General features: G+C 37.9%; 1 protein-coding gene across 1 annotated transcript in view; it reads left to right on the plus strand.

Annotated features, from left to right (window-relative positions):
* The first annotated feature begins 2 nt into the window (after nt 1-2).
* MYPN (myopalladin) overlaps nt 3-15,377 on the plus strand; it is an 83,975-nt gene continuing 68,600 nt past the window's right edge. Inside the window, exons 1-2 of the mRNA XM_036495919.2 lie at nt 3-142; nt 7,279-8,181. Of these exons, the coding sequence (XP_036351812.2) occupies nt 7,280-8,181 (902 nt within the window). The 5' untranslated portion in view covers nt 3-142; nt 7,279. The remainder of the gene's footprint in view (nt 143-7,278; nt 8,182-15,377) is intronic.

Below are 15,377 nucleotides of genomic sequence, written 5' to 3' on the forward strand. Positions count from 1 at the left end.
GACGGCTACACTCTATTTCCAAGGGTGTGAAGAATTTTCCTTTTCTACGGTGCTTTGCCTGCAAGTTCTCTTTGGAATAATTATCATCGCTGTGGAGTGCCTGGCTAGAACATCCTCATCTGGGTCAGCTAAAAAAAGAAAGGTAATACAGATTTAAGTGTACAAGTGTACTTTGATAACAGGACATTGACAATGAGAAAAGGGATATTTCAGAGAGCTAATTCTGTTAGAGTGAAACCTAGGATAACTTTCTAGTTATGTATGATTAACACAAAATCAAGCAAAAAAAAATAAAGCTTTCTGCATGTAAAGATTTTGGAGATGATTGATGAGACACAGACATCATAACCTATTTGAGTCTCAAAGAAAAATGTCCCAACAGAGGAAGTTGTGGTACGCTGTGAATATCATTGTGATTTTTCTACACATTGATTTCTTAAACTAATGTTGTTTATACAGAGAACATTATTGCAGTGCTTATTTCCATTTTACAATAAATCAAATCTAAAATAATATGACTCCATAGTTAAAGACTTTCATTTAAAAGTTTTTTGTCATGTAAATGGATATGCTTGCTATATTTAGTGTTGGGAGATCTGCACTCTGGATTAATGTACGCAACAGCTGCAGAAAGTCTTGCTCAAGGCACACTGCTCTTTCTTTCTCCTTTCTCCTCTCTCTGTCTGTTTCTCTCTTACATTCTGTTTGTCTCTTTCTCTCCCTTTCCAGTTTCATCAAAAACACACTTGACAGCCAGTAGCAAATGTTTGGCTTGGTATATTGCACTATTAGCAGTAATTAGAAACACATCTTGAATTATATTTTTAAACTGTGTAAGCAAAGAAAAAGAGAAGATGGATCACTCTGTTCTTCTAGTCCCCAAAAAGAGAACATTATAGTAATAGTGTTAAGAATTTGTCTTACTTCACTAAAATATTTTTATGTATTTTCAGATACTAGATCCAATTACGTTGAAAGAAATGATACTATCTGGTTACTTCCCATTAGTAACAGTGAGATGAATTCTTCATGTTCTCAATTAAAAAATTGTCATAATTTACAACTTCTTAATAACTCTTAAGGTCACAAAAATCCCAGAGTTCTTTTCTAGGAAACAGATTGTCTATATGGAAGGGAATAGTAAACATTTTTAAAACAAAATATTAACTTACATTATCTCACACATGGTTTAACAACAAGCAAAATATTACAAATCAAAGCCATTCTAAGAAAACTGAAATATCGACCCTGTACTAACAGAAGTGACAAGAGACAAAATTATAGGCATTACAGAATCTTAAAACAATGGACTATGAAACAAATAGTTGGATACTATCCCAATTCTGGAAGTTTGTCTCTATCCCTTCTTACAGCATATTGCTAATGTTGCTGGAACTCACAATAATGTGTTAAACCCAGGCTTTTATGTATTTATTATTTATAGCATGGAGTCCATTACATGTTTCAACTACCATGTGCTTACAGTGGCACATTTTCAATGGAACAGATTCACAGTTGCAACTTAGGAGTAGAAGCAACTGCATGAATTTTATCCAAGCTGGTTTTGGAATTCATAGCAATAGTTTCTGTAACTTTAATTTGTAAGAGGTAAAATACCAGATAAATCCAATCCTCTTTTTAAAAGGGCTTTAATGAATTAACCCTAGTGATTAAAAAGATATCAGCTCAGCTTTTCAACCATTAATTCCTATATATAAGAGGAATAATGGAGTCTGTTCACTAACCTGAACATAGAAGACCAGAGAGGACTGCTAAAACCAGAGTAACTGTCTTCACACTCACTGAGATCTGGTACAGACATTGCTGTTCTCGCGGCGTTGTTGTCTCTAGCAATACAGAAAGACAGTATATTCTTAACACCTTCTTTCCTGTCTCCAAGGAGGTAAGAAAGAAACAAGTACTGCAGATAGACATTCTTAAAATTCTCTGGTGCTTATTTGAGTGTTTTCAAAAGAATCAGAACAGCGTGCCTTCAATTAAAGAGAACAAGCCATGGTTTGTTTAGAAATATATTTTCAACAGTTATGTCTCTTGTGGAATGAAAAATTGAAGTGACTGTTTACCTGCAGTCACTAAAGAATTCTCTGAGCTCGCCTTGGCATAGAACGAGTCACCTTGACAAGTTCCATCCTGGCTGCCTGGAACATCCACCTCCCCTTGGAGTCAACGCACTCCACACCCCGGCAGGAGCCCAGCAGAGTTCTCCCACCAAGGTGAATGGGAACTAGGTCTTGAGATCCCAAGCTTATTTGGGACATCTATTCCTCTCTGTTCTCAATCTAGCAAATGTGTTGTGACAATTTAAGTAGGGAAGTTCTCTTTTTTCAAATCCTTAATCGCCTAAAAAACAAATGACACAAATATCAAGGGGTTAAAGGATGGAAGTGAAAGTGGTCATTGTTTTCTTATTTAAAAAGTAAGAATTCTTTGTGCTATTGCAGATCGACATAGGTTTCTCATTTGGAATTCCTTATGTAAGAGCTCAGCTCTTGGCCAGTGGTGAGGTCCTGAGAGCAATATAAAATCCCCACCCCTCACCTATCACTTTCAAAACTACCATCAAACCCCTTTTCTTGGTCCTAGATTCCTCAAGTTTTCTTGCTTGCTTTCCTTCAGCCTTCCAGTGGGCTGCAGGACTTAGTTTTATACTCTCTTTGTTGACTTTCAAGTTAAATAGTAACTTTGGGCTTCAACTTCACTATCCTTCACACTAGTGTTGCCTGACATGTTTATCCTCCTCTGTGTATAAAAACATGCACAGTTTTCCTCCTACAATAAAAACTCTAAGAAATATAGATCTGGGCCTGGCATGGTAGCCTAGTGGCTAAAGTCCTCGCCTTGCAAGCACAGGGATCCCATATGGTAACTAGTTCTAATTTCAGCAGCCCCTCTTCCCATCCAGCTCCCTGATTGTGGCCTGGAAAAGCAGTGGAGGATGGTCCAAAGCCTTGGGACCCTGCACACACGTAGGAGACCCAGAAGAGGCTCTGGGATCCTGGCTTCAGATCACTCAGCTCCTACTGTTATGGCCATGAAGGGAGTGAATCATCGGACAGAAGATCTTCCTCTCTGTCTCTCCTCCTCTCTATGTATCTGACTTTGTAATAAAAATAAATTAAAAAAAAAACATGCACAGTATGTTCCATGGTAGACAATGTCTTTCTCCCACTGGGATGAAATCTTTACTTTTTTCCAACTTTTCAGCTTTATCAATTTGTTTGAAACAACAATAAGAGAATGGCATCTTAAACTTTGGCCTATTTTCTGAAAGTCTTTCATTCCTTCAACTCTCTAAGGAATCTAGCTCATTAAACAGAATCCCACTCATTTTCCTGTGTCATCTCAGCTTTGCCTATTATTTTGACACACTCTTCAAATTTATATCTATCTGTGTATTTCTCCTTGTAGTCCTTCCTCTTTCAAATGCAAAGGTCTTTCAGAGAGAGGATCTGACACTATTTTCATATTATTATTGACATAGCACTTCTGTATAGCTCAAATTCTTACTGTGGTAACACAGGGTGCACTACTTTGTTAAATTGTTAATGCATTCCCACCAAAATAGACTAGAAATAAAACTGAGATGGAAATGGTGCCTGTAACAGTAAGCAGGTGGATTTTGCAACAGTGTACCAAGTGTATCCCATTTGCATCTGAAAAGGTGATCTGTACCCAACTGTCCAGAACTGGTTCCTACCTACTGGGATTTGGTTCTTGCCCCAGCAAGAGTCTCTCCTAAACAAAGAATTTAGCTGTTTCTTTTCTGTGACATAAGACAAAGAAAGCAAAGCTAACATATCAACACGGATGTTAAAGAGAAGGAGCAATGTCTACCATTTTTATTATTCCACTAAATACCAAACTAAACATAATAATTATCAGCAGAAAAGTGTCATCTTACATTTGCATAGTATTATACATTTTTAAAGTGCTTTCATCAACAAACCTTTGAAGTGAGTGGAGCAGTTCCATCTGTCCCCAGTTTAAGGAAAGATACTTGAATATTCTTATCTCTTCCCACTCTGATTGTCTTCACAAATAATTATTAAATAGTAAAGGCTATTTTTGTGTCGACCTAAAAACCAGATTTGGATTTTGTGTTTTGTTTTTTTTTTTTTTTTGGATGTGCTTCCCATATGTGGAGCAATGTTTAAAGACATGTGCATAAAAGATGGGTTTTCTTTCAACTTTATTAAGGCCTAATTGACAAAAATTATATGCATTTATGATGTATGACTTAATGGCTTGGTATGTGTTTACAATGTATAATGATTAAGTCAAGCTAATGAACATATCCATCACCCCCATGAGGCTGGGTTTTTGCTTTTTTTGTGGTAAGAACTTTTAAAATCTACTGGCTTCATTTTTGTTTTTGTAAGATTCATTTATTTTTATTTGAGAGGCTAAGTGAGAGACAGAAAAAGAGAAATCTCTCATCTATTGGTTTCTTCCCCAAAGACCAGTTCAAATCAGGCTAAGGTCAGGAGCAAGGAACCCAATTTGAGTCTCCCAAATGAGTGTCAGGGACTCAGGTACTTGAACATCACCTGCTGCCACCGGGACTAGAGTAGAACAGAGACTCAAGCCCAGGTACTGTGGTATGGAATGTGGGCAACCCAAGAGATGGCTTAACCACCAGGCCAAATGTAGTCTCATCTCTTCCCTGTAAATGATTCTACCAAGCACCCATTTAGCAGGCCATCAATGTTGGAATCACTTGACTTTGTCTTTTCTCTTATATCCTTTTTTTCAATTCATCAGCAAATCATATTAGCTTTGCTTTCAAAAAGTGTCTCAAATCTGACCATTTCTCAGTCCCCCCACTGTTACCATTCCTGGGTCCAAGGCAGCATGCTGTAATCTCCTGCTTAGCGAATTGTAAGAGCCCCCAAGATGATCTACTCAGTGCCAAATTTACCCCCTTCAACTTGGTTCTTTGCATAGCAGCCACGATTGAACTTTTTCAAAATCATGCCACCTGCTTCTCAAAACCATAGAGTGGTCTTCCATTCACATGTTTAATACAACTTGAAGTTCTTTGCATGTTCTCGAGGCCTTACATAGTCTGGCCTGATACTTTTCTGACTTGATTTCCTTCCATCCTTCTTTTTCACTTGCTTCCTGATACACAGGGCTCAACTCAAATGCACTGTACACTGATCTCTTCACACCTTGACACTTCTGTCTGCAATATTCATTTTCCCCACAGCCCTCTCTCCCTTTGGTCACGTGGCTAACTTCACCACATTAGGCACTTTTCTTGACCCTCCTCCCAAAAGTAACACACTGCTCTTTCTGTTTGATCTTTCTCTGTTCCTTTGCCTTATTTATTTATTTTGTACAATGATATCTTCTTCCACTAGAATGTCAGCTTCATGAAGACACAGACTTTTTTTTTTTTACTGAACCCACAGCTCCTAGTACATAATAGATACCCAATAAATATTTATTGGGTGAATGAATTAAAGAAAAACCAAGTTATCCATAATGACGCTCGAGATTTTTTAGAGTATAAAATCTTTCGTTGGACTATATCAGAATCAGTGGATTCTGGAGAGATTTCATCATATTCAAAATGGCAAGACTGGCAGCAATTCAGAGCTGTTGAACTATTAAAACCACTTGAACAGTGCCCTTGGAGCATGCCCCATGTCAGGAACCCTGGGATGGGTGGGAGACTGAGTGGGGCTTCTCTCTTTATCTCCCCCTTACCTCAGGTACAAAAAAAAAAGAGAGAGAGAGAGAGAATGTGGCTACAATTGTCTTACCCACTTTCTTGTAGCCCTTGACCTTTTGTGCCCTAATCAACTATGTAAAGATTATCAAAATAAAATGTTAATTAAATATTTAAAACTTTTAACATATGACTTTTAAATTAATATTTAGTAGGATAAAGTATTTAAATTAATAATTGAAAGTAATACATTTTCATAATTCTTTAATATTTATATATTAAAATGTATATATGTGTAATTTAATCTCAGAATTAAAAATTGTTATTTGATAGATGAGGATAACTCTTATTCAAATCAACTAAGTTCCTTTCTCAAGACGACAGAGTGGTTTAGTATTGGAGCTGAGGTTCAAACCCAAGTTTTCTGATTATAATCAGATATTCTTTCCTACTTCTTCATTGGAAGCAAAACAAAATTTTATTTGAAAGTCATCTCAAAATGATGACTGCCTTTATCAGTATAGCCTTTTTCTTCCTTTGCCTCTGTAAGTTTTCTTTGTCCTACTTTACATTGAAATTTTAAAAATAATAAAAATAAACAATAGATTTGGCAGGAAATTCTAGTAAGGAAAAGAATTCAACAAACATATGCTGATTAACTTCCATGCTCTGTATGTATACAGAGATGATGGTGAACAAGACAAATTTAGAGAGGCAAAAAGGAAGCAGAGATATGAAAGAAAATGTGAAAAGCAAGCTTTGGGAGCACTATGGAGAGGTACCCAACCTAAAAAAGAGAGGAGATTCCAGGGCAATGATAACCCAGCTCGGAACTGAGGACTATGTAGAACTCGGTGTGGACAACACGGTTGAGGGAGCAGGGACAGGGAGCAACCATGCACACTGTGCACAAAAGATTTGAAGTCAGCCTAGACTAGGAGTATCTCAATAGTATTTAAAATACCTTGAATGAATTATAAATAAAGAGTTTGGTGTCTCTTCAAAGTTTTTTCTTGGATCAAGTCACCTCACTATTTTCTACCTCCATTTCTTATCTATAAAATGGAGACTGTGCTGTTTGGCCATAGTTGTTATATGGTAATACTAGTTATCACTTACAGAATGCTTCCTAAGTACCAAGTGCATGTAACCATCACTTTAACCTGTGGGAGACAGCTACTGTTATTATCTCTCTTTTATAGATGAGTAAACGGAAGCTATCAGAGGTCAAGGTTTCTCAGATTTATACAGCTAGGAAGTGTCCCAAGTAGGATTTGAATCAGTTCTATCCAACACCACAGTGTTAGTCATAAGTACTACATTGAATATTAGGCGTGGGCATTCAGACTAGTGGTTAAGAAGCTAGTAAAGATGCCCATGGGGGCCATCTGAGGAGTGAACCAGGGGATGGAAGCTCTCTCTGTCCGTCTGTCTATCTCTCTGTTCTCTCTACCCCTCAAATAAGCACATAATTCTTAAAAATAATTACTGAGTTAAACAGACTATTTTTAAAATTATTTATGAAATGTGCGTTCATTTTTCCCTAGAAACGAGTCTGATTTTTCTCATTGTTTTGTTGGTAGCATGCAGGACGACAGCGTAGAAGCTTCTACTTCCATATCTCAGCTTCTAAGAGAGAGCTATTTAGCTGAAACCAGACATCGGGGAAATAACGAGAGAAGCCGAGCAGAGCCTTCCTCCAACCCTTTCCATTTTGCAAGTCCTTCTGGGGCTGCTGAAGGGGGCGGAGGCCAGGATGAGCTTCCAGATCTTTCAGCCTTTCTGAGCCAAGAAGAATTAGATGAAAGTGTGAACTTGGCAAGACTGGCCATCAATCATGACCCTTCGGAGCAAGCAGATGAAGTTCAATCTAGAAAACATCTTTCTTTGGACCAGCTGAAACCCTCACCTAAATCAAATTTTGAGCCTAACTTCTGCCAGGATAACCCTCGAAGTCCTACCAGCTCTAAGGAGAGTCCGCAGGAGGTTAAAAGGTCCCAGTACAGTTCTGAAGCCCAGTCTAAAAAGGTATTCCTAAATAAAGCAGCCGATTTCATTGAAGAGCTATCCTCTCTTTTCAAAGCCCACAGCTCCAAAAGGATCAGACCCCGTGCCTGCAAAAACCACAAGAGCAAGTCGGAATCTCAAAACAAAACGATGCAGGAAAACAGCTCTGGTTTCTCAGATCTGTCAGAAAGGCGAGAAAGATCTTCTGTTCCCATCCCGATCCCTTCGGATACCAGGGATAACGAAGTCAACCACGCCCTTGAGCGGCAGGAAACCAAGAGGCGAGAAGCCGAGCAGGCTGCCAATGAGGCGGCCGGTGGGGACAATACGCCAGGTTCTTCCCCTTCCTCTTTGTACTATGAAGAACCGCTGGGGCAACCTCCCCGGTTCACTCAAAAGCTACGGAGCAGAGAAGTTCCAGAAGGAACACGAGTACAGTTGGATTGCATAGTGGTAGGAATTCCACCACCTCAAGTCAGGTAAAAATGGCTCCTTCTTAATGTTCACTGATTGCTTTCTGTCAGCCATGGGATTCCTAAGTAGTATCTTTTTAATATATGGCTTTAAACATTATATACTACATATAAAAATTACATATATGATAAATATAAAAAAGTCAACATCTAAGATAGGTCTGATAAAGATCATATCCAAAATGCAATTTAAATTTTCTAGTAGCCAGGTCTTTAAAAAGTAAAAAGAATACATGAAATTAAAGTTAATAACACTGTTAATTTCCCCAAGATATTAAAAAATATTATCATTGCAAAATACAATCAATGTAAGATTTATTAAGAAGATATTTTACTTCCTAGTCATATCAGGTATACAAAATCCAATGTAAATTACATACTTTAGAACACAATTTGTTGCTAATTTTTTTTCTAGGAAAAACTTATGCTTCATTTATAATTCATAAAATTTATAGTTGGAAAAGTAGATTGAAATATTTGGGAAGTTTTTCAATAACTGAATTGGGTATAATTTTAGTTTAAAGGAATTAAAACAAATGCAATCCAAATTCAATTCTTCAGTTACACTAGCTACATTTCAAGTGCCCTATTAATAGCCACAAATGGCTAATGACTAGAGTTCGTTGAGCAGCACAGACAGTCTGTAGCTTTGCAAGAGAAAAGTATAAGATCTCTACTCAATGGATACCTATAGTATTTTTAAAAATTTAATGAGAGCTAAATATCAGGATACAGACTGGTAAAATAAACATACAATGGATCGTGGCTAAGGTCCATACAGGCTTATTTTACATGTATTAAAATCATGATAATCTTTTGATGTCTGCTTACTGGATGTTATTTCCTAAATGCCCAAGTATTTCCGTAATAGAACTGGTGAGTAATAAGGATGTTTATCTTCTATGTGCTTGGCCTAGTCATTTTTTCTGTGAGGCAATTACAGTCTAAGGCTTAGGATTCCTTGCTTCTTAGGTGCTTCCTAGGTTGGTTGGTTTGCTTGCTTGGTTTTGAAGGAATTCTTCCACATTTATTACTTGCATGTCCCATAAAACCTGCAACCAGTTTTGGTCTTCTGGGTGCTCCTTGTGAGATACATTACTCTTTTTTTTAAATCGTTTATTATTATCACCATTATCATCATTTTATGATACAGTTCCATAGGCCCTGGGATTTCCCTTGTCCCCTCCCTGGTTCCCCCCCTCCACCTGAGTTCCCCTTTATCATTACTAAGGTATAGTTTTTCATACACAGTCATATGTCCATTATTGTGGGCATGGACAATGACACAGATACATTATTCTTGTAATGAATTCCTGGTCCTGTAGAAGTTACCTTGGCTCCCTAACCACCTAATTTCTACTAAAATATTACTCCATTACTATTTAGTGTTTATTCACTGTATATAAATGGGGCTGCATTTTTAGGACAATATTAAATATTAATAAGGGTATTTCTGCCTTTACATACATGCAGATTCAGAGGACTGGATTCAAAGCTATACCCATAGACTGAATTTTGCTTTCTAAAGGAAAATAAAGCAGTGTCAAATCTTTTTAAGACAGTATATGCACTTTACTATTAGGTTATGCAACTGACCTCTTTGCGGGCTGCAGTTTTTCATATCTAGAGGATCAAACACAGTAATCTGGACCCTAGTCATTCAGAAATGTCAGGTGAATTAGTGAATAAAAACACAGGAAATCATGTAACTCGGCATAGGTTTAACAAAAGAGTGAGACCACTGACCTAACAAAAGATTGGAACTAAGGAATACAATACAGGTCTGTCCTTCTCCTCTAAACGTGCCTGATGATTCTCCCGGGGACTTTGGTCAGTAACACTAGCAGGATGGCATTACAGCACCATGCTAGGCATCCAGCCAGTCTGCCTAAGCTTGTAAGCACACAAGTTACGACATACATACAACTTAGGTTCATATTTGTGCTGCCCACTGGTTTCTAGACATAGATTCGTTCCAAAATAAACAAATAAATAAATAAATCACATCATTCAGGCCTCATCTTTCTCATTTCTCAACTGTAGCAATCCCAGATACAAAAACAAGTTCAATATACACCACTGAGAAAAATCAACCAGGAACAGTTACAAAGTACTCACTCCCCTCAACAAAAAAATTTTGAAAGTAGGCATTTACAAGTCTGCCAATTTAAAAGTCAGAAAGCACAATGTCATATAGCAACATTCATTTTACCTGGGAAGAATTACTTTATTGATGGAATTCATGCCTGTTTCCCAATATTTTTGATATATTCATATTTAATCTCATGGTTACAGCTGTACTTTAAAGAATTAGAATTTTCCAAGAGAATGAATTAGTTGTTATTATTTTTCTAAGCATGTCATTTATGTAATTCTAATCAGAAAGCAACACCTGTGCTTGGTGTTATTGCCACGGCCGTGACAGAGACAATATGCCCTTGCTCTCAGGGAACTTGCAATCCAAAAGAGAAATTGTCCTAATTTTTATAGCAAAAACCATGAATAATATCAGGCTTCAGAAAAGGGATGGCAGACTAGGAAAGTCAAAGAGGGCTGCAGAGGTGGGTAAGATTTTAGTTGGCCTTGGAAGAATGAAATTTGCTCACTCATGCAACAAATACGTATTCAGTTATGACAGTGATCAATTATGAATGTAAAAGACACGAGAATGATTGGAGGTGCAGCTACACTGTTTGGAGAGGGTAGCTCACAGTGTAGTACAGAAGGCAGGTAGGCATGTAATGAAGACACTGTAAACTACACAGCAAGGGCTATAGGCAAAAAGACACATAGAATGCAACAGTAATTCAAGGGAAGATGTGAGTCACTCTGGCTGGAGTCAGGGATAAAGGAATTGTTAAAAAGAACAAGGAGAAGATAGATGAGTGAAAGTGGAAAGGAGAAAACAAGTGCCAAGACTGAGAGGCAAATATTTTCAGGAAACCACAAGTACTTGGCTATGTGAAGAACGTGGGATAACAGGTGAGGACAGATTCAAGATAAGATTAAAGAGGTAGGCGAAGGAATGAGTTCTTTCCATGTAGATCAATTTAGCATGTTTAGATAAGGGCATACATGCTGGAATTGTAATGATGTTTTTACACAATTTGGAGGAGGCTGATTTAAACGGAAAGCAGAGTAGAGCCAGATGACTTTGAAGAACCTTGAAAGTAAAGCACAGTAGCTGATTTATGGGGGAGATTGATAGGAATGTGAGGAGAATGAAGGATCATTTCCAATAGGCAAGCAGGCAGAAATGCAGGATCAAAGGTCAACATGAGAAGGTGGAACAATGGGGAGCATTCGGGAGTATCAGGATACAGGGGAAAAAATCAGAACAATTCCTCTGAAATTACAAAAGGACCACTAACACTGTTAACACTGGAAAGCATCTTCCAGATTTGGCGGCAGAACAGTGTTGTGGAGTTGTGTTTCCAAACTTCTTTTGGCAGTAACTCCTCCCTCCACCAAGGGTAACATAATCTGTTACCTCAATACATATGACACAGACACAGTTTTCAGATACAATTGGTGCTCCTGGGATTCAAAAGGGTTGAGGCAATGGCAGGCTGGAGCACTCTGTGCTTGCTCACCGCTGAATCTCCTGTGACATCTCCCAGGACCCAAGAGTAGTGGTTTTGACCCAGTGGATTCATTTTTAAAATGCACTGAGGCAATACAATATTAATATCTTTTGATTTGCTTAAGAAGAACACCACAATCAATAAGGATAGCATCCTTTTTTGCCATTTTAGCAAGAGAATACAATGAGTGTAGAATGGGAAACTGTGTACTCATTTTACTTATCTGCTCAAAACCCTAGTTTAGCAAACTGGAAAAAAAATCATTTTTATTCATATTTTGGGATTCTATGTAGAAGTTACTTCATCTGTGGGGGTGGAATCTTATGTAACTGAAGATTGTACTTTTGTAAGCTTATTGATCATGGATATAGCTTCATTGGAGGAGTTATCTTTTTAAAAATTAAATATAAGCATGCATTACTCACAGATGAAAGAGTCTGCAGGAATTCACAGCAAATGGCCATGATCCCTTTTTGTACCCTGCTGCCAGATGCTTTTCCAGGAATATACAGCTGGGTCATAAACCATCTGCTTGAACACAACCTTCTGAAGAAACACAAATTCACCTTTCATAGATATGAGTGTCCACTGGGGTTGTTAACTCTGTTGTTGCTACTTGTGATGTTTTCTACATGTAGTATGCTTAGGAAATACAAAGAAAACAAAATGGTATAAACGAAGGAATAGTTTAAATAATATATGATAATTTCCCGTGACATTATTTAGGAACTTTCCTTCTATATTTTTGAAAAATCTAAATACTTTTATTCACTCAAATTAAGTGCCTATTTAAATGCTATGTGCTATTGTAAGCACTAACGTTAAAGAGCAAACAAAACGAAGCCTCCACCTTCATAGAGTTTAGACTCTAGTAAGAGAGGCAGCAGGGAGTAGGGAAAGAAACGAAACCTTATGAGTAGGCTAAGGACGGATTTCCTGAAAGGTGGTGTTGAAAGTGAGAAACAAAGAATGAGAGAGAGGTGAGCATGTGGGGAAAAGTGTTACAGGCTAAAGGAACAGAGAAGTAGAAGCCCTTAGAACAACAAAGCTTCCTTAAGTTGAAGGAATTGACATTACCAGATCACAAAGCGTGAGGAAGAAATGGTTTGACCCAAGTCCAGAGAGGGAGTGGAGCCAGATTCTGAGAGCCTCCAAGACAGACTTTCCAAGTGGGTTTTCTGATCAGCCTCCTAAGTGTCCCTTGGGACCTTAATGGAGAACCAACACACAGACCACATCTGAGACCAACTGAACCACGATCTCCAGGGATGAGGCCTGACCACCTGTTGCTTTGACAAACTACTGATAACTTGTTGAGGTAAAGTAGTGTGTGCATCGCCTGTCTGCTTTGTGTATGTTTGAAAAATTACATACTGAAAAGGTTTTAAAAATGGTTTACATACACCAAAAGATTTATATAAGTGGAGTTGTAATGTCTGTATACTTCTACCACTTGATTTGTTTTCCCTGAAGAGTAGTATATCCAGGCACTCTATGCTTGGTATATGCCTGTAATGAAAGAATCTCAACTGAACTTGAACTGTGGTAATGCAGCAAGGTGGAGTAATCCACCATGGGGGCAGGGTTTGGGGAGGAGTGGGGGGAATCCCACTATCTATAAAACTGTGTCACATAATGCAATGTAATAAAAAAAAATTAAACACTTCTTCCAGAAAAAAAAAAAAAGAGTACATCCAGGCTATTGCTTACAATCCTAATTCATTCCTTTTCATCAGTATATAGTATTATGGTGTGGGGACAGAGTATTGTATTATTGATATACATTTGGATTGTTTCCAATGCATGTCCTAATAGGAACAACATTATTATAAATGTCCTACTATTCCTGCTGTGCAAGCCTTTCCTGGTGTGTGTGTATGTCTGGACATGGAATTGCTGGTAAAGTGAGTGCAAATTCAACTTCAAAACAACATCAACTGGCTTTCCAAAGCAATTGTTTCAGTTTACCTATATAATTTTAATGGTCTATATCACTGTCAATATTGATATCAGTATGCTTTAATTTTTGCTAACCTAAAGTGTTTGAGAAAAAGCGTTATCTCAGATGGCTTTAATTTTCTTTTCCAAAGTTACTAATGTTGGGAATTTTTCCTATGTGTATTGACCACTGTACGTTCCTTTTCTATGAAGGACTTGTTTATATCTTCCATTAATTTTTCTATTGGAGTATTTGTTTTTGTGCTGTATACAATGAAATTATCCTCTTTCAGTTTCTCTTTTTATTTTCTCTATGATATCTTTTAACAATTGGATGTTCTTAACTTTAGCATCTAAGTTTTATTTGGGGGGTAATTTTTATAGTTTATGTCTGGTTTAAAAGAATTCCTGGGGCCAGAGCAATGTTTCAATTTGCTAATTCTCTACCTGCGAGCACCGGCATCCCATATGGGCACCAGTCCATGTCCTAGCTGCCACTTCCCATCCAGCTCCCTGCTTGTGGCCTGGGAAAGCAGTCGAGGATTGTCCAAAGCCTTGGGACCCTTCCCCTAACTCCCGTATGGAAGACCCAGAAGAAGTTCCTAGTTTTAGATCAGCTCAGCTCCAGCCATTGTGGCTACTTGGGAAATGAACCAGTGGATGGGTGATCTGTCTCTCCTGTAAATCTGCCTTTCTGATGAAAATAAATAAATTTTTTTAAAGTTCTAACCTTAAAGTCATACAGATATCCTTTTTTAAAACATAAATGTATTTGAAAGGCAGAGTTACAGAGAGAGAGAGAGAGAGAGATCTTCCATCCACTGAATCCTCCATCCCCCCAAATGGCCACAATAGCTTGAGCTAAGCTTCCAGGAGCCAGGAGCTTCTTTCAGGGCTCCACGTGGGTAGTAAGGGCCAAGGGGCTTGTGTCATCCTCTCCTTCTTTCCCAGGCCATTAGCTGGATCAGTAGAAGAGCAAGAAGTAGAAGGACTAGAACCGGTATTCGTATATGGGAGACTGGCTCTGCAGGCAGAGACTTAGTGTACTATGCCAATGTGCCAGATATATTATTATACATGTCTTCTAAAGGTTTTATAATCTTACCTTTCATATTCAATTTTTAATCCACTTAGTGTTCATGTAGAGTATAAAGATGAAAACTCACTCCAGGGGTGGATTTTTGTTTTTTAGGGTTTTTGTTTTGTCTTGTTTGATTGAATAGCTTCTTATTCTAACACCAGTTTATGGAAAAAATGTATTTTTGTCACTGATCTGTAGTGTCAGCTCTATCATAAATCAGTTCCATAAATACATTGTGCCCTTGATCTTTTTCTATGGCTTATTTATCTCATTACCATTCATTCTGCCATAGTTCTTGATTTCCAACTTTTTCATCTTAAGGACTTTTAGGTCTTTTTGTTCTTGGTCTTTATTTTTTAAGTTTTATCTATGTGTTTTAAAATTAGAGGGAGAAGGGTACACTGGCAAATTTTCCAAACGGCTGCCCTGGCCAGGGATAGTCCAGGCTGAAGCCAGGAGCTAAAACTCTGTCTAGATCTCCCTCGTGTGTGGCAGAGGACCAAGCACTTGGAACCATCCTCTGCTGCCTTCCCAGGAACATTAGAGAGGAGTTGGATTGAAAGCAGAGCAGCTGGGGCTAGAACCTGCGCTTCAACATG

This window comes from Ochotona princeps, chromosome 13 (assembly GCF_030435755.1).
Source record: "Ochotona princeps isolate mOchPri1 chromosome 13, mOchPri1.hap1, whole genome shotgun sequence".
In the NCBI taxonomy this organism is placed as follows: Eukaryota; Metazoa; Chordata; class Mammalia; order Lagomorpha; family Ochotonidae; genus Ochotona; species Ochotona princeps.